The sequence below is a fragment of the Ailuropoda melanoleuca genome, chromosome 7 (assembly GCF_002007445.2).
Source record: "Ailuropoda melanoleuca isolate Jingjing chromosome 7, ASM200744v2, whole genome shotgun sequence".
Lineage (NCBI taxonomy): Eukaryota > Metazoa > Chordata > Mammalia > Carnivora > Ursidae > Ailuropoda > Ailuropoda melanoleuca.
The window spans coordinates 31,371,686-31,391,483 of NC_048224.1; the positions used below are offsets into that span (position 1 = coordinate 31,371,686).

The 19,798-nt window shown below is 39.5% G+C and overlaps 1 protein-coding gene across 4 annotated transcripts in view; it reads right to left on the bottom strand.

Moving 5' to 3' along the window:
• GRIN3A (glutamate ionotropic receptor NMDA type subunit 3A) overlaps positions 1-19,798 on the bottom strand; it is a 160,401-nt gene that overhangs the window by 92,554 nt on the left and 48,049 nt on the right. For all 4 annotated transcript variants that reach the window (XM_034664214.1, XM_019807203.2, XM_034664213.1 and 1 more), the window contains exon 3: positions 6,084-7,131. In XM_034664214.1, the coding sequence (XP_034520105.1) occupies positions 6,084-7,131 (1,048 nt within the window). The remainder of the gene's footprint in view (positions 1-6,083; positions 7,132-19,798) is intronic.

The following is a 19,798-nucleotide window of genomic DNA, read 5'->3' on the forward strand; positions in this document are numbered from 1 at the left end:
GGGGGGTAATCAGAAGGGGGAATGAAGCATGAGAGACTATGGTCTCTGAGAAACAAACTGAGGACTTCAGAGGGGAGGGGGGTGGGGGAATGGGATAGGCTGGTGATGGGTAATAAGGAGGGCACGTATTGCACGGTGCACTGGGTGTTATACGCAACTAATGAATCATCGAACTTTGCATCAAAAACCAGGGATGTACTGTATGGTGACTAACAGAATATAATAAAAAAACATTAAAAAAATGACACTAGCCTCATATTCCCTCTAGGGAGCTGACTTTTTTTTTTTTTAATTAGACACACAGAGCTAAAGGGGGCATTTTATGTGAGAAGCTGGAAAAGAACTAGAAGGCCCATTAAAATCAGCAAATAGCTTATTTCAAATGCTCATACATTCTATCAACTGGGCCAATTCAACTCTATGAGGGGCGGTAGAGCTTTATTTCTTGGTGTACTTTGTGCTTTATGGAGGGATTTTCTCATCTCATCTTATATCTCTGCAGATAGAATGTCAGTGGCTGGGAGGTTCTAAGAATGCCCAGGTTTACACTTTAGATCACACACCCAGATGAAGACTTTGCCGGACAAAATAATACTGTGGTTTCTAGGTTTTTATTCATCTGTCAGTCATCCCAAAATGTGAAGACGAAATGGCTTTGGATGATGAGGCAGTGGGTGCTTGCTTCCATCTGTCTACTTCACCCTATTTTCTGCATTGCCTGTAATGAATAGTGCTAGTGTTATGTCGGAGAAATACCCACATAAGCTCTATTAAATATATCACTCATAAATTCTTGCTTTCATGGTCTCATGGTTCAAGAGCCCACCCGCTTTGGAGTATGGAGCTTGCTTCCCAGAAGAGTCGGTGAGAGGCTAGGAGAAGCTACATATATTACTTTTAGTGTAAAATAAATTATTCTGGCAAAACGACTTGAGTGAGGATAGAACCATCCTCTTGAATTTCATTTGCACAGCGGCCCAGTCCCTCTTCTTTGGGGTTAGCTGTAGGAGCAGCCAGAGACAAGATGATCTCCTCCCTCTGACCCCTGTCAGTAAAAGAAGGATGTATTCCAATCTGCCTTGGCTCCTCCTTAGTGAGCATTTTGCTTTTAATTTGATTTGATTCAAAGTAGTTGGTTGAAGCCAGTGAATCTCAACTCTGAAATGGTGATAAAATACGCTCTTAACAGTTTTATTAACTGTGATAAATGTATAGCCAGCATGCTAAACAATTATGATCGAGAAGAAATATGGTGCTATTACATTCATTCTAAGTTATCTAACGTCATGGTTACAAATACTTGTGTGGCGAGGACTCAATTTACTGATGGGTTGTGTATAAATACAGATCACAAATCTCACTTTTTAAGTCGATAGGTTTTCATCCACACACATTTTCCCATAGGAATATTTTATCGGTGGTGTTTGGATGCCAAGACTCATATTAAAAACAAAACAAAGAAAAGCTGTAGCCCAATTTTTGGGCTAGAAATATAAACCATTTCCAAAAAACCCCACTATTATTATAATTAAAAATACTATATGCAACAGAAAAGTAGTTTTAAGGAAAGAGGAGATGGAAATTTGGGGAGTCCCTTTTTCAGATCTGGGGGCTTAGATGGCCTTTAAGAGCTAAAGACATCTATTCCTAGGAGCACATTTCTTCATAAGGTGCCTCTAGAAAAGTCTGAGAGGTGTGATTCTCAAAGTTTTCAGGCACACAATCGTAATGGGGAGGCATGGGGAGATTATCCGGAGGTAGCTAAATAAGAATTAGAGAAGGCAGGTGTTCAAGAGCATTAATGTGGAGACTGAGGTGAATGAAGTGAGCTGTGAGGACTGGAACTGGGATGAGAATGGCAGCATGGAACCATGGGGGCTGTCCTAATATCTAGCAAGTGAGGAGCATGAAAGGAGATGAAAGGAAGTAAGACAGATAGTGAGTCAGGGGTGGAAGAATCTTCAGAGTGTGACCAACATGCCATTATGTCACCTTTCATTCAGATTGAGGGGATTTTCACCTCACAGCAGACAAATGTTCCAAGAAAACTACAGAGATCTGTGACTTATACATAAATATTTTTACTTACTTAAACTAAAATGCCTCAAGAGAATTTGAATGGAGTTTGGAAAAATAATAGGAAAAAGCAAACCATATAAACCCGTTTTCATCAGACATAAAACACACACATTCACACACACACACACACACACACACACACACATGTGCACACAGAGGCACAAGTGCGCACTAACAATTCTGGTTGGGCGCTGATCAGCTTTTGTCCTCTGATAACCGCTGGCAAGAAGCTAGACATGGTAGATGGATAATATCAATCTTCACCTCAAAAAGTAAAAGTCCAAGCTATAGAGAGAGGGGCACTCAAGCGTCTGTGTGACTTTATTACAGGGCACCTTTATGTCCTTATTCTTTATCTTGTCTCTCCACAAATCCTGTTCTCCAACAACATGGCACTTCTTCATGCCTGCTGCTTTCTTTCAAACAGCAATTTTTCTCCCTACCACCTTCTTCCTTGGGGATCTCACATTCTCCAAGGGCTTGAATACACAGGATCACCTCTCTGGCCAGGATTCCCACCAGCTCTACTCTCAATCCTGAACTCTGGGTTCCAAACGCCTGCTGGATCTCCCCTGGATGGCCCAAACAGATTTTAAAATGCCATGAAACTGAACTAATCACCGTACTTTCTAGTCCATAAACTGCCTTCTCTGCTTCCTTGAATGGTACCAGCATCTCAGACACTGCGGCCTGTGACTTTGAAGGTGACCCTTTGCTGCCTCTCACACTCAGTTAATTGCCAAGTCCTACGGACTTGATCACTACCTGATTTCTCCCATCTGTCTTCTTTCTATCAGTGACTATAGCTACGACTTCTGTTCACTGTCTTTCTCTTCTAATCTGGTTTACATGCTGCTACCACAGCAACCATCCTAAATGGATACTGTTGCACTCTGCTGTTCCATTGTTCAAGAATGTCAGTAGATCTCCACTGTCAGACGAAGTTCACTAGTCTTCGCTTGATGTCAAAGAGCTTCCGTTATCTCCGCTGAACTTAGGTTTTAGACATGGATCTCACCTCCTTCCTTTCACGGCACATATGCTGTGGCTGAATTGAACTCCTCAAGATATCGTGACTGTGCCTTACACTTTCTACCTCAAAGCAGTTCATTCCGTTCCTTTGCTTGGAATGACCGTTCCTCCCTTGACAGGGGTGTCCGATTTCCAAGTGTTCTTCAAGAATAAGCATACATTTTTATCTTAATTAAGCCTTCCCTTGATGTCCTAAGGGGAAGGTGATTGCCCTTTCCTTGAACTTTGATACTATTTCCTGTTTCTAAACTTCAGCATGTTTACAACTTTCTAAGTTGTTTTCTCCTCTCCCGGACTTGTTTACCTCTGAATTTCTCTACATCAATTAGTGTAAGAAAAAAGATGGTCCCCTAAAGAATTTAGCATGGGTAGGACCGAAAAGCACTCATGTGAGAACTGCAATACACTAAAGGATGGATGCTGAGTGACTGAAAAGGTATGAAAATTATTTTAATCATATCTCTCTGTGGGAGGGTGAAGACATTGCCATTTGCATAATACCACATATCTGTATGAAAATGGAACAATTCTGTCACCAACATTATTCGTCCAAAGTCCAGATGTCAAGTATCGCTTAGTCAAATGATCTGAGTATCTTTATATGACAAAAACTTTACCATAGAAACAACATGTGGGGAGAAATATACATTCTGGGGGGAACTTTAGTAGAAATTAGTTTATTATCTCAAATTCAAAGTATTTTATTTATTTTTTAAAGATTTTATTTATTTATTTATTTATTTATTTATTTATTTATTTGAGAGAGAGAGTGAGAGAGAGAGAGCACAAGCAGGGGGAGCAGCAGAGGGAGAGCGATGTGGGGCTCAATCCCAGGACCCATGACCTGAGCTGAAGGTAGACACTTAACTGACTAAGCCACTCAGGTGCCCCAAACTGAAAGTATTTTAGATACCTGTCCCACTTCATTAAGAACTTACTAGCTGTAACACAAAATTGACTTTGTCTAGTTCTGCTCATTCTGTCTTGTGGGTGGGGTTAGATTTATTAAAAACTTCACTTTTTATTCTGGTGGAGTTGGGGGTTGAATGATTGTCTCTTTTTGCTTAAAGAACTGTTTTACTGCTACTGCTGTGTACAGTTTATCTTTATGATTTTCTATTTAATCCCCTAAAATAATCATTGCTACGGGTTTCTCATACGTAGCATCTATGACTTAATCTTGACAATCTTCGGTTTTGATTAATGAAACTCTAGTCAGTATTGGGTTCACCTTTTTACATTAGATAATGGTCTAGAATTTTCACAATAGGCATATATTAGATTGTTTTTTGCACTAGACTGGATTGAATGGTTTCCACTTCGAGTTTCTAATTTAAGCATCACATTAGCAAGATTCACGTAAAAAATCTGGGTAAGCCTCTAATAAGACAGTGAAACTTTGGGAGATCCACAGGCCAACTCGGGCAAAGAATAAACAGCAGCTGCTAATACCACTGCAAAGCATGAATGCAGAAGCATCATGAAAATCTCTCTCTAGGGTGACACATCCATTTATGCTACAGACTTATTGGTGTTCACTGGATTCCAGCTCATAACCTGAGCCCCAAGCGTTCTGTAGAAGGCAATGCAATCCTCGCCTACTCAGTAAGCCACTGTGTGTTGAACCTTTTCATGAGGCTCCTGTCACTTACCAGGAGGTTTGCAGTTATGGGTCAAGTTTCTCATGTTCATTTGTTTGCAGAACAGACCTTATACCTTAATCCAAACCATTTACTAGAAGTCTCTAAAGCTGCCACCAGCCCTCTGGCCACTTCATCATTTGTTAAAGATAGTTGTGAATGTCCTATATGTTGATGCTCTATGAAATTAATTTTAAATGTTTCATAGAAATTTATAGTAAAGTTTCAATACCTTGAGACTTGGTGTGAAAAGGGGTATTTGAAAAGGCATGATGAGAGTTTCCCTATTTGAAACGCTCAGCTGAGCTCAAGTTGCTTTAAACACAGCGTGTCCCGGGTATGCCCACTGAATTGCAACTTACTCTAATCTCTCCTAGGTGGGTCGTATGCATTGGAACACGCCTCTGCTCTGGATCTGAATTCTGTTCCCCACCAGGACTGTAGTACTCCCTTGGGCCTTATTCCAATTTCCTTGACCCTCAACAACTACCTCCTCACTACTCCCACTAGGTTGGACTAGGTGCTCCATGCCCCTAGTCACGAAAGGCGTCCTGTTTTAATCCAGACAGAGCACTGAATGGATCTCCTTGCTTGAGTATCACCACTGTTTTACCTGTATACCTGAACTCCATCCAACTCCTCCCTTCTCCCCTTAGAGTCAGATGTCCAGGATATCAAAAGCAGCCTGGAATAGATACCCTTTTTTTGATTGTTCCTGGACATTATAATGGGAATGTTGGCACCATACCCTCAGACGAAGTGGCCAGCTGTATGGCTTTCCTTACTGTATAAAGACACCCTGTTTTTAGCTAATCTTGCCATCTCAGTTTGTTCAGTACTCCTTGTTCTATACCCACTGTGTTTTCTAGCATCTGGCTTTGGATGTTTATGATAAAATGTTAGTTCTTTCCATTTTACTATTTTTTAATGTCAAAAAAGGATTCTTTATAATTTAAATATGGATTCTGCTATTTATTTTCATTAATTCCCAGGAGAAGTAATTAATCAGTTTTTGAAGTCTGCTTTGGGTGAAAATACTTTGTAAGTCTATTCCTTGATGGCCATTCTGTCAGATGCACAAATAACACGAGAAAAAGTTAGTAATAGATGTTCCCAGCAGAAAGACTTTCTCTAGAACAAACACCCCCTAAAGCCTCTCACTCTTTGTTTCATTCAATAAAACAATAAAATATTTAATTTAGCTCCTGGTCTCTAGAAATGGCTGAGAGAATACTGTGTTAGATGAAAGAACATCAACATACTACAGCATAAGACACAATATATGGATTTACAATGGACAACAAAGAAAGCTAGAGTAAAAAGAAGCATTACCTTAGGATCATGGATTCCAGAGAGCTCTTCATAGATCTTCTCACCTACCATGACAGCAGCCAAGTTTGCCGTGTATGTAGAAAGGCAAAACATACAGAAAATGGCCCAAAGGTTCATTAGAAACCTGCCAGTCCAGCATTTTGGGGGTTTGATGGCTGATGTTCTACCAAACAAGAGGGCATAACAGACATTCAAGGCTGAAGAGAAGGAGAAGACTTTACTTCTATTTCGTCCCTTGGGAGTCATGCCAAAGGGGCTCTTCCATTCATACAGAGTGAGGAAGATGGCAGTGATGTGCAGAGCCACAAAAATTCCTAGCCACATTGTCCAGTGGAGTGGCCACATGAAGGCTCCAATGGGAGCTGCTGTGTCTCGGGTCCTCACTAAGATGCCCAAGCTGGTGGAAAAGAAAGGACTGGTGAAATCTATCACCTGGCTTCGTGCAGTATTGATGCTGAAGGAAGTGACTGCCAGGTGGGCCGACCCACTCAGGAGATCACCCACCAGCCCAGTCCAGTGCCCATTTTTCCAGGCTCCGTACTTGCCATCCCCAACAATATAGAGGTCAAAGTCAAAGTTCATGTCTTCTGCTAGCTTTTCCAGCAGATCAATGCAATATCCATAGCAGCACTTCTTGAATTTGATGGGCACTGTATCATTACTGCTATGGAGGCTGTTAAAAAGGCTGTCCAAAACAGAGGAGTCATTAGTCATGGGGTTTAGACAGAGTTGGCCAGCAGGGCACAAGCCTTCATCGTCTACCTCCCGTGTGAAGACAAATGGATGCTCGATCAGGGTAACCACTCTCAAGTGTAGTTTACTTGGGTATTGGAAGTGGGTTTTGTGCCTCTGGGCCTGCTCTGGCCATATTCCATAGTCCATGACAATCTTGCCCCCTTGCCATCTGCCCAAACGGGTCCACATTGGCTTTCCCATGGGGTCATGTTGCAGATTCCAGATGAAAAAGTTGTTTTCTGAGCTGATGATAGTGGAACCTTTTACTTTGATGGAACCACTGAGGCCTCTGAAAGTGGTGTTGGCTAGAAACCTGGCAAAGAGGAGCAAAGGCAAAAAGTAAGGAAGACAGGTGAGGCCAAAGACAGGAAGGAGTGCTTATCTTTGCTTCTCTGCCTTAATTAAAAGAAACTCTATTTTTTTTTAAAGGTATTGCCTATAATTTCCTCAGGAATTAATAACTTGGACTCTTTCTAAGAGAAGACTCTTATTTCATTGAGCAAATGAGATTTCCCCCTTAGGTTCTAACATCTGGGTTAGGTGCGTGACTCTTGGTCTTACTTCGTATCTCTTTATTCCTAGTTAAGGGATGTGTTGTTTCCTGTTATAAACTGTTAATTATATATTCTCACAACTTTCCAAGCTATGGACGTTCTCAGCATCTTTAACATGTTTCATTTCTACTGTTCACTCTATTCAATTGCAATGAAATCAGCTCAATAAATATTATTTTTGATGCAAGGAATGAGTTTTAGTAAGTATGCCTATGCTTTTATAATTGCTTAAAAATTACATTCATAATTCCAGAAAATAGCCTAATCTTACTTTCAATGTTTCTCTTTTCACAGTGGAAACAATCAACACATCTGTCCCCATAAGGCCAGTCAAAGCAGCCTGTTGGATATCATCCATGGAACAAAGAAAAAGATGAGAAATAGACTTGCAGATCTCAGGATAGCCTTAGGCTACCCTCCCTCTATAAGTCATTAGAGAAAAACAATTGGCTCTGGTTCTAGAGAGAGCTTCTCTGCCCAAGTCAAAGAAAAGAAAATTACCAACTGAATGCTATACTGATTCCTAAGCAAGGGAGCCAGGCACTGTCAAATATATGTTCTGATATGGGCAAGGCAGGAAAATGCTTGGTCAGTGTCTGGGAAGATAAGGCAATATGAGGTAACATACAAACTTGTGGTACTTTCTTACTGTTAATTATGGCCTGTGTCCAAAGAAAAGCCTAGATGTTGACATAAGACACGCCTCTATTTGGATTTTGGTTCAGCTACCTTCTAGCATTGTCCTTGGTTTTGTCTTCAGCAAAATGGGGGAAATAATACTGCCTCCATTACAAGGCCTGGAAATAATGCATGTAAAGTATATACCCTACCTTTTGACCTAGAACAGATGTTTCAGACACGGTACCTATTACTCAATGTCATTCAAGTTTTTTTCAATCAAGGCTGTCCCCAGGTCACTTTTCCCTAATCTTTAACAGAACTTCTCTAGTTGGAGATACAAAGTATTGCATTATGAGAAACTCATAGAGGGTACTCAAGACACATTTTAAATTAAAAGAAATTACAATGAAAGTGGAATGTAACAATTTTTTTTTTTTGAGGAATCAGCTGATACAAGTCTAGACTCTCAGCAAAACACATTCATCCATTGCCTGCCACCAACATTACTCAGTAATTTACAAATGCAAATACAAGTAGTAAGAAGTTATGCTGCCACAGAAGGGACATAGAAAAATCAAAATGTGTGAAGAATGTACTAATTTTCATTAGAGATATAAATGTAAATCACATTTGAAGATGCTCCTATCACTAAATGTAATGAAACTGCTCATTTTGGTAGATTGCATGTAATGGTAATTATTCATGTTAGCACTCCCCAGTGGGACTCTCTAACACTTAAAATGAATTCTATTTTGCAACAAGTAATGAAGTCTCAGTTATCTTAGATTTTAAAATAGTTTTATGCTTCTTTAGTGAAGTAGGGAACCAAATCACTAAAATATACAGATTAATCAATTGATAATTACCTAGGTACTATAAAGGAAGAGTGTCTACAATTGTGCTTCTAATGAGCAATCTACTATTAGATGTGTTCTCTCCCTCTCTCTCTCTCTCTCTCTCACACACACACACACACACACACACACAAACTGACATAGCCTAGGGAACAAAATGGTTTGTAATAAATAGGTTGATTTCATTTGCTCAATTTGGTGATCAGTAAAGTTGTAGTTGTAGAAAGAGAAGCCCTTCACTATTTTAAGAATATCTGGGACTTGATTATTATAGATTTTTAACTGGATGGACCCTTGAAGGACTACCACTGCAAAAATATATACTTGAATTATTTCAGAAATCTTTCAGAGATTACATAACTCCTTCATTCCAGTAGAACTTATTTCTCGTTATTGATGTTCAAAAACATCCAAGATGGTGGTGAGTGCAGGACCATTAGTTGTCTCTCAGGCATCCATTTGTCACAGAAACGTAAATCTATCAGGATCTAAATGTTTTCGATTTTCCCAGACCAGAAAACCCAGTGTTTCTTTCACTATACAATTGGCACGAAGAAGTTGGGTCTCAGAGAATCCCCATTTATGACAGATGATTTTGGTCTATTTTATTTTCATTTTTACAGAGAAGGTAAATTAAAATAATCTCATTGATAGCTTTTAGTTATAGTCACCTTCACTATGTATTCTTTGTAATGTGATGACAACGCATAAGCAAAGTTTAAATGCCCACTGATGAAAGGGTTGGAAATCTCACTTTTGCTCCAATCAGTTTCTACCATGTTCCTTTTAATTCTGCCTGGATTCTTCTTGGATGAACAAGAAAACAAAAAATCAGGAATAAATTTATTGACAAGAGAAACTGATGCAAATACCATTCTTAAGAGTTACAGAGGTGAAAGACACACTTGTTGTTCTCAAGGATGTGAAAGTCATCTGATGGGGAGAGAGAAAAGCAAAGAGGCAATCGGAAAGTCATGGGACAGAGGTATCTGGGTGCCACTGGGACAGAGACCAAGGGCTCCTGCACATTCTACTGCAGACAAGACAGGGAAGGCTTCTTAGAGGAGGAGGTGCCAGAGTTGAGCCTGCAGGAAAAAACAGCCAGGAAGAGAAGCTGGGGACTAATACTCTCAACTCAGGGAGATGTGTGCATAAAAGCCAGAGATAGAGTGCAGGATGAAATGCGGTGAGAAATAAGGCTGCAGATAAAAGTGGGAAATGAATTTCTAAAGGTCTGAGATTATGATGAAGGTAACGAATGGGGAGCCATTGAGGGGATTTTATCTGGGGAAGGACATGACCATCAGATTTGATTTTAAAAAGGGTTTTCCCTCTCTGTTAGCTATATAGAAAATTGTTTGGAAGGAGGAGGGGGCTGCACGCACTTTCCTATGTGAAGAATGATGCTCCTTCCCTCCTTCTCTCTCTGCTTGTTTCATAAGGGGCTTAAGGTGGCAAGAGCTAAGGTAATAGCCGTGTAAGTGGAGAAACGATGGCATCGTCAGGAGAGACATAGTCTTCAGAAAGAAAAGTAGTGATTTTAAGGCACCAAATGCACAGGGTTGCATTTCGTCCACAAACCACACTAAGGATGTGTGAAACTCGGCTTGATGGAAGGTCACATAAATAAGTCCTGGAGTATTTAGTTGAATATCAGCTCAGGGTAAGCCCATATAGCAATGTGGGTATAAAAAAGGAGAAAAGCAATCTTAAATTCTTTTAATAGAAATTTAAAATTTCCCTGGGTCACAGGGACCCACAATATCACCACACTCTGTGTTAATCGCACTATGGCTCTAGCCTGGAAATGAACTCTAAATAAACCTTCCAGCTTCAAGAAAGTTATGAGGAAAGGTAAGGAGGTGGAAAATATAACAAGGGGTAGGAAGCATAAAAATCCAACTGGAGAGCAGGGCAGAAAAATATGAGAAAATAATATAAGAAAAGCAGATCGCAATGAAACTGTAGAGGCTTTGCATGTCCGTTTTATGAGACTGGATTTTATTTAATAGGAGAAGGGGACCCATGAAAATTTCTGAGCAGAGTAATGATACAAGCAGAGGTCTACATTAGGAATATTGATCTGGAAACAGGTACGCCGTGCACATAGGAAGGAAGAGATGGTGACCAGGAGACCACTTAGAAGAATATTACAATAGCTTTGTCATGTGTGATAAGGGCTTGGATGAGTGAGAGCCTACTTGAGCACGGTGCCTTTCCTGTGGAGTGTTTTAACAAAGCAGTCAGGTATCTATGTTTTTTATCAGCACACCTCCCAAGATACCACTCTGCTCAAAAGAATGAAGCTCATTAGTTAATTTGCATTGAGGTAACTTATCATGTTAGTAAAAGCTCCCAATTATCTCACTAATTAAGAATATGTGTTGATTTGTATAGGAGCCAAGATAAAATGTATACTTTGCAAATTATGTAAAAACTGGTTTTGAGACAGTTCACAATATAAGCAAGATCAGGTTTAATACATTTAAGATAAATTTTAGAAGCCACATTTGCACACAAAATTTGACATGCTAATTAAAGGATTTTCTTATTCACCAAAACAAATTAACAAAGATGTTAAAAAACAACACATCACCCATTCAATCATTGATTCATTCAATAGTAGTGTATGCCAGGCACTGTGCTAGGGGCTAGGGGATATAGTAGTGAACAAAACAGACACAAATCTATGCACCTTATATTCTGCTGAAGGAGACAGAATAAATGTGATAAATAGGCACTATGTATGGGATATTAGAGCTGCTAAGTGCAAAGGAGGAAAAATAAAGCAGAGTACGGAGATAAGATGTGTCTGGGTTGGCAACAGTGAGATGAAATTTTAAACTAAAGAGAAGCAAAGGAGGTAAAGAGCAGAAGAAAGGCAAGGAGCTAACCAGAAGGAGGAGATCTAGATAGAACATTCCTTGTAGAGGGAGCACTGAGTCCAGCTTTCTTAAAGTGGGTTCGTGTCTATTGCTTGAGGAACACCTACAGGAGTGAGGGGCATAAAAGTTTAAGATAAAGTGAGAGAAAATGAATGGGTAGTGGGAGTTGAGGAAATAGCATGTTGTGGGTCATTGTGAGGACTTTGTTTCTTCTCTACATGAGGTGGAAAGCCATCGGTGGATTTTGAGCGGAGAAGCAATATGACATGACTTGCATTTTAACAGGATCACCACAGCGCTGTGTTGAGAACTAGCTGAAGGGCGAGCAGCAGCAGAAAGACCAGTTAGGGGGCTGTTTCCAACACCCAGACAAAAGGTGATGATGGTTTAGCCTGAGGTGGTAGCAGTGAAGGTCATATCTTGATCTATTTGAAGCTGGGATTAATAGGATTTCCTAATGGCTCAGATATGGTTGCTAGGAAAAGGAGAGCAAGGATGACACCAAAGTTTTTGCCTGGAGCAAGTGGAGGCTAGTAGTTGCCATGGAGATAAAAAAACCCACAAAACTGTAGGAGAATCATTGAGGTGGGTGAGAACTACCACTTGAATTTGCTCAGGTTAAGTTGGAGGTAACTTAGAGAAATCAAAATGCGGATGTCAAGTGGGTAGCTGGAGACTGTGTGGAGCTCAGGAATGAGGTCCAGACAGAAGCTATGAAATTGGAAGCCATCCCTGTAGACATGGTACTTAAGGAGACCAAATGAGATCACAAGATGAATAACTGTGGATGAGAAGGCCCAGGTACAAATCTGGGGCACTGGGAACACTGGGAGGCCGTGTCACTGAGGAGGAACTAGTGAAGGGACCTGAGATGTTAATCAGAGAGCTCAGAGCAGAGCAGACTGCGTTGGGTTCTAGAAACCAAGTAAAACCAAGGAGGGGCAGTGGTCAACTGTGTCAAATACTTCTATATTCCTTAATAAGAGAATGTTAACTGCAGTGTTTATCTTAATTTACCTAATTACATTATTCATGTACAATTTTTACTTTGTAAAAACTTGGATCTAAAATTTACTAATGAACTAAAAATGTCCCACTACAAATAATGTTGCAAGTTCTTAACGGATTTTAAGATCTGTTGCCCCCTGATTTTTCTTCTTATTCAGCATATAGTTTTACTAGTATTATGTTTTTTATATTTTTTATAAATCTATACATTTTCTTGCTTTACATGTTCTGTAATAATCCCATTGTTTCCAGTCTTCCTTTTGACCATGTAGGAACCAAACCATTGTTTAAAAACATCATCATCCTCCCATGTTTTCTTTGGTGCCCAGGTGTTCGTAGGTCAAATATATTACTTTGATCTTTTTTCCCTCAACTTATCTTTGTATATCTACTTCTCTCATTTGTTTTTTATTTCTTTTTAAATTGCCCTCTTATCTTTGTTTTTGTTTTGCTTTTTTTTCCGCTACAGTTGCCTTCCATTAATCTTATTTGTACATGGGCATATTTTGCTCTGTAAAGCCATAAAATTTATTTTCCCCTTTGGGAACCTTCTTTTGTATCATTAAAAGAATCTGCATCCTCATTCTCTTATATCTTGAAAAATGAGCTGAATTTCTTTTCCCATGATCATCTCATCATATTTAATATTCCTCCCCTGAGGAATGAGAGATTTGTTCATCCTCCATAAAGCTCTATAAAATTTTTAGACTGTGAGAACTTAATTTTAAATTTTTGCCTTTGCCTCTATTATTGTTAGTGACATTCTCTCCAACTTCCCTCCCAGCAGCCCCACCTAATTCTTGTCAGGTTGATTTGCTGCTATGCAGTGAATCTAAATATTTATTTCTTGGTCACTTTAAATTTAGCTCTAGAGCTACTGACTATAGCAGAAGCTCAATAAAGCCCTTTTAGTATGAGACAAAGGAATATCCTTAAAGTCTCCCCTTCTTTTCCTGGGGTGCGGGTGGGGTTGGAGAGGGGAGGGAGGAGAGTTGGGAAGAGATCTACTAATGTTTAGAAATCCCATCTTTTCTTCACATGATTCATTATCTACAATCATGTAACGAATCTGCCAGTCAAAACTCACACCCTCCAAAGTTCTACAGTTTTACACGTGCGACAAGCTCATACTCCTACAGCTCTTTTCCTGCTCTTTATCATTGGAGAGCCCCAAACTATTCTGTCTTTGCATAGTCTTACGTCTTTTAGAGAACTTAAGTCCAGTTCTGATCTTTAACAACCACTATAGATATCCAGTTGTCTGAATTATCCACTATTTATATTTTATGTTTGTATTTTAATCCATGTGTGTGATTTTTCTTAATTCCTAAAGACTTTTCCCTAATGCCCCTTGTTCTCTAAATTATCTTCATTTTGTGTCTCTTCCCCAGGCTCTAGATTACTTCCCTTTCCTCCAGGTTTCTTAGTTTCCGACATGTGAGTTAACCCATGGTTACCTCATTATTTCTTTTTGCTCTTTCTCTTATTTTATTTTTCTGAATTTTCTCTTCTTCCTCTCTTTCCCTCTTTTTCTGTCGGTGGATTTGTAGATCAGAATCGCCAATACTGTGTCCTATTAAAAGGAGGTCTTGTCTTGAATCAGATCTTGACCATCCCTGGTTAATTTTACGATTTTTGTTGTTGCCACTCTAGGCCCCCTCCCACCGCTTCTGAAATCCATCTATTTACCTCCTTTTATGCTTTTCATGTCTCTTTTACCATCTCCTTTTTTAAAAAAATGGCTGGAGACCCTTTGTCTATTTGTATGGACAGCTGTTACCAGTCCAGCCTTCATTTTGTGGCCTCTTTCATTGCAGCAGACTCCTGCCCGATGACATGAATTTGCCACCTCAGCCACAGAGCTTGCCCATGGTCCAATTCTGTCAGAGGACATTGCTTTCTTCAATTTTGTTCTCTGTGTATGGGACAGCTCTCCATTTTAAATATTAAATATAGATGATTTCTCGAGCTCCATGTGAAATGATGCCTTCACTGTCCTCTCTAGTCCTTCACAGTAATCCTAAAGGGCAAGTATTTGACAGATGATCACCTCCACCTTTGACTTTGGGCCATAAATCTGTGAGGGTGTGGATTTTGACATTCTCCACAGTCTGAAAGCAGTTTTTTCCACAGAGTGGCTGGTAGGAATAAACAAACCCTCCCTTTCCACGGCTCTGCTTCATAACACTGCCGGCTGTCAAGCTGAAAGAGACTTCAGCCTGCATCTAAGCGCCTAGAGAGTACGGAGCCATCTTCGAATCTTAGGCACAACACAGTGCCTGGCCAGAGTTACTGCTCAGTGATGTCTATGGGGTAAATGCAACTAAACACATGTCTTCTGCTCAGATCAGACATGTATCTCTTAAAGGGCTCTTCATCACTTTGCCAGAAGAATACGGCTCCGCCAGCCGGGAAGTATTTGCATCTGCAATTTATAAATTGTTCAAAGCTTTAAAATTCTCATACATTTTCCCCTGAATAATGGATAGTATAAAAATAGAAATTAGTTCAATGGGAAACCTCTCTGATGATAAGGAATTTAATAGGAATTAGAAATTGATAAATTTCGATCCTCAGAGCAGAGGGCCCCATGTATTTTAATCACCGATTACGTCAACTTACAAAGCTCATCTTTTAAAATAGATTTCTATCAGTTAAGGGACAACAGCAATGTAATAACATGTTAAATATACATATGTACAAACATATGAATCATTTGAGTCTATGTTTTGCCAACATCAGCAAAACTCAGTTACTTACAAGTGAAACTCTATGGTGGAAGGACAGCTCCTGTCCTTCTTGGCTTTTCTCCCAAGAGGAGAAAAATAGTAGCCTATGTGATTGTGTTAATATACCTGTCGGGCTGTTACTATCGGTGTGAATAGTATACATCAAAAAATCAGACACAAGGATAGAACACTCTTTTTCCTGCTTTCGTGCGCCACAAGTGACAAGTTGGCACTCTTTTTCCTGTGTTTCGCTCTCACATTGTAGTTAGATCTGTTCCACTCTTCGGCACAATTGTGGTCTGTGCCCAGCCCTTGGACTGCTAGTTGTCTTGTGGAATACCCCAACTTACTTCTTTCTAGCTCTCTGGATCTGGCTCCAGCGCTAACTCAGGTGTGATAACCCTTCCAGCAGCACAGCCCTGGCATTGGCACATCATGCGGTATTTACCAGTCAATCATCCATCTAAAGGGTTATAGGGTCTGGAGGTGGAAGTGGCCTGAGAGATAGATCTGGAGTTCAGAGCAGAGCTACAGTATTACCCTCTGCACTTTCATACCTCTTTCTGACATAGTTCCAAACTTTATGGCAGATGCATACAAAGTAAAAAAGTCAACAAAGAGCACAATTTCCTCTCCGGCAAATAAAAGCTTGGAAGCTCTCCTAATTTGGAAAAATTCCACAGTTTAAATAAAACTTGCTGGATGCTGGACTAAGCAAATTTGAGCTGTTTTCATCAAAACAGAGTCCTGAGGGAATACCTATTTTCCAGTGTTCCTTATTTGAGGCTTCCATGACTTAGTGAAAATCTCAGACTCAGTTTTTGGCATGACTTAAATGACACAGAGAGAGCATGGCAAGTTCAAAGGATTTCAATCAAGTTAGTCCAGTGATAGGGGTTCTTACCTATGGAAACATCTGGAAACAGAACTTAAGTGTTGGTCCCTAAGATTCGTGACACCAAGACATGTGCTTTCTAGAAGTACTGACACCTTGGACACCCTAGCAGAGAGTGTTAATGTAGGAGTAACAGCTGGACACACTAGGTTACCACACAGCAATGGGTTCTCCTTGGGGATACAAGGAATCAGTGTTCCAGCCTCCAACCCCTGGCTCCCATGTTCAGTGCAACTGCATCTCTTCTATGTACCTGATGAAACCTATAGGCTAACTAGTTTGACTCAGTAGGGTCCTCAGGACAAGAACGCTTATACATGGGTCCTCATGCCTGGTGATTTATATAGCTTTAACTGAAAGAATATGAACTGCAAAGTAACGGGATCCCAATTAAGGAAGGTTTATATTAATTCTGAATTAGGAATTAGGATTTAGATGAACTGGTTTAAATCTTCCCCTATAAAGTACCAGCTGAACGACCCTAGATATACCACTTGAGTTTTCAAGTTGAGAATCCTTATAATTATGGAAATTAAAGTTTCTAAAGATTAAATAACTTTGCTAGGGTCACAGTGCCAGCGAAGTATCATAAAGGTGGACAAGAGCATCCAAAATTAGAATTATATCACCCAGCCTCAAGTCCTTCTGGAACTCTTTTAACATCCAGGAATAAAATGGGGCCCATCAATTTATATCTTGTGATTTTTGAATGGGTATTTGTTTTGGTCTTTTTTTCCTGAAGTTTCCTAGTGCTTCACAATACCAGCACATAGTAGGTTGCAAGCAATATGTGCAGAATCAATAAATAAAGCAACATTTACTAAGAATAAAAGGCCAGTGAATCATGGTATTGCTTGACCATGCAAGCATAAAGATGAACATAACTTGGAGGAGAAAGAGTATCCAGCATGTTGGACCGTTCTTCAAGGACAAATGAGGAGGGGTCTAACAATGCCAGCTACTGCCAGAGAATAATGGTAGAATGGGTGTTGTCCCAATGAAGAATGATAAACAGCTAGGTCAAAGAAAGTGGGTAAAAAGATATGGATAATTAGAGGAGCATATCTTCTCTTAGTGAGAGAACAGAAGAAGGGGATTGTAAGCTTCTGAGAACAGGGCCCCTGTTTTCTACTCTTTATGTCTCCAGCATTAGCCAAAGGCCTCACCTAATATTAGTAAGCTTCAACAAATGGTTGTGAATGAATAAAGGAACTAATCACTGCCTACTTGATACAGAACTGACCTGCAGAAGCTGTTCAAAGAATAAAGGCAAGATTCTATGGCCTGTTGAGAAGCTAGAATAACTATCAGGACTATAATTAGTACGGTAAAGGGTCAGGGACTTCTTAGGCCAAGGGAACGGGGGTCTGTAAGTGTCTAGACTCTTGAAATCCATAAAGAAAGGATAACAGTCTTCGACCATGCTATGACTAGCCCTAGGGATCTCTTTCTCTAGGAACAATAGGTTCATTAGAATCCAGAGCCTAAAGTAAGCATGGACAAATCCTAACCCTAGAAATGGTAGGTCAAACTCCTACTCACTTTCGCCAGAGTCTGGTGTTTATAATGCAATAAGGGAGTAAATGCAGGCCAGGCTAAAACTAATTTTGAGAAGTAAAAACAATTTTTCTATCGTAATGGTTTAAAAAATTACTTTCAAGGTTTTTATTCTGTATTACTTTGGTTAATTCGTTACAGGATTATGACTTTATAAATATGTCATGGCTAATGTTCTGCCATTCAAGTGACATCAGTATGCATATAAAATGCACACTTCTTAGCTTGGCATAAAAGCCCCTTGTGGCATGCTATCAAATGAGCTACTTTTCCAGAATCATGTCAAATCCTCTTCATATGCAACGTATGCTCCTACTGCACCAGATTTCTCTTTAGGGTCTTGCCATTTCCTATGACTGTGAATTTGCCCCAAACCAGAAAATGACTTGTTTAGCTAGATTCAATTCCAGTGTTTCTTCCTCAGTGTCTGTAAAGATATTTCCTCCTCTGTCTATATGAACATATCTCTATTTTTAAGAATCACGTATCCTTTTGTTTTATAATCATTTCCTTACTTTTCAACGTCACCCTAGTTCAACAAACAGCCATCAGCTACACAAAAACACTCATGTTACTGAATAATATACCAGATAGCATCGCTTCAAATAGCTGACATTTAATAAAATGACTTGCAAATAAATTGTTAAAGATCACACTATAAACTTAACCCCCAAGTGGTTTTGTCTACATGTACTTAAGATGGACATTTGCTCTGGCGTGTGGGGACCCTGGAAGAATAAAATCCCCTATACCTATTGCTCCATCTATGTAGCCTGCCATGAGAAATCATTTTTCAAGTCTAAAGCCTAAGCTGAAAAATCCATGTTTTTGGCAATTTCATTAACATTTTAAAATGTTAACAATTCTGTCAGGCCAAACTGAAAATGACTGTGTGAGAAATGAAAGCTTGCATAACTGACACCCGCTCTTCATGGCTCATTATCCTCATGACTTTCATTACGCAGTGAAGGAGTGGGGTCAGCCTCACAAAATTTAGGAACAATTAAGAAAATTACTGTATGCAGATGTGACTTATGGACTGAGAATAACGAACTTCCTAAAAGACTGTATTCAACAAAGTAAGTAAGACTGATGGAAATTCCACAGATGTTTTATGGCTTAAGGCAGCTTTTCAGATATTCATTATAAAGACTCCTTCCAGGGTTTAGCTCACTTCCCTTGAACCTTTCCTGAACACTCCGAAACTTTCTCTTTGACCATATTCCTCAGGGAGCCTAAGAAGTCCTAGGCATATTTCCTGAAGTTCAGGAGTTCCTGGAGTTCACTCTCAAACACACTCGTGGAGATGAAAACATTGTCACTGACCCTTATACACTGTGAATTGCTGCTGGGCTCCACACCTTATGCTCTTCTATTAAACATTCAAACTTTGTGGAATGAACATGTGGAAACAGCCACAGGGGCAAAAGTTATCCACGGACCTAACATTCCACCAAAAAAAAAAAAAAAAAAAAAAAAAGGAAAAGGAAAAGAAGAAAGACACTAAGTACCTAAGTAAAAAAAAAGACTATGTTTTTAATTTAGGCAAAATTTTATTTATCTGTGAGCCATCTATTTTTCTTATACAGCCACAGATAATGTAGGATGTAAATATAATATAAAATTTCCTTTCCTTCCTTCTATTTCAATAAATGTCTATTAAGTGGCTGGTATGTGCTAGGCATTAAACAGGCTGAATAATAGTGTCTCTACTTAATAAAATTTATCCTTTAGCTCAGAAGTCAGACACATAGACAAATAATGATGATAGAATGGGCTAAGTACCACCATATAATTTCATGTACAAAGTACCTGGGATCCTTGTGAAAGGAGGCGCATAACTTTAATATAAATTAAACCTTGAGGAGCCAGAAAGA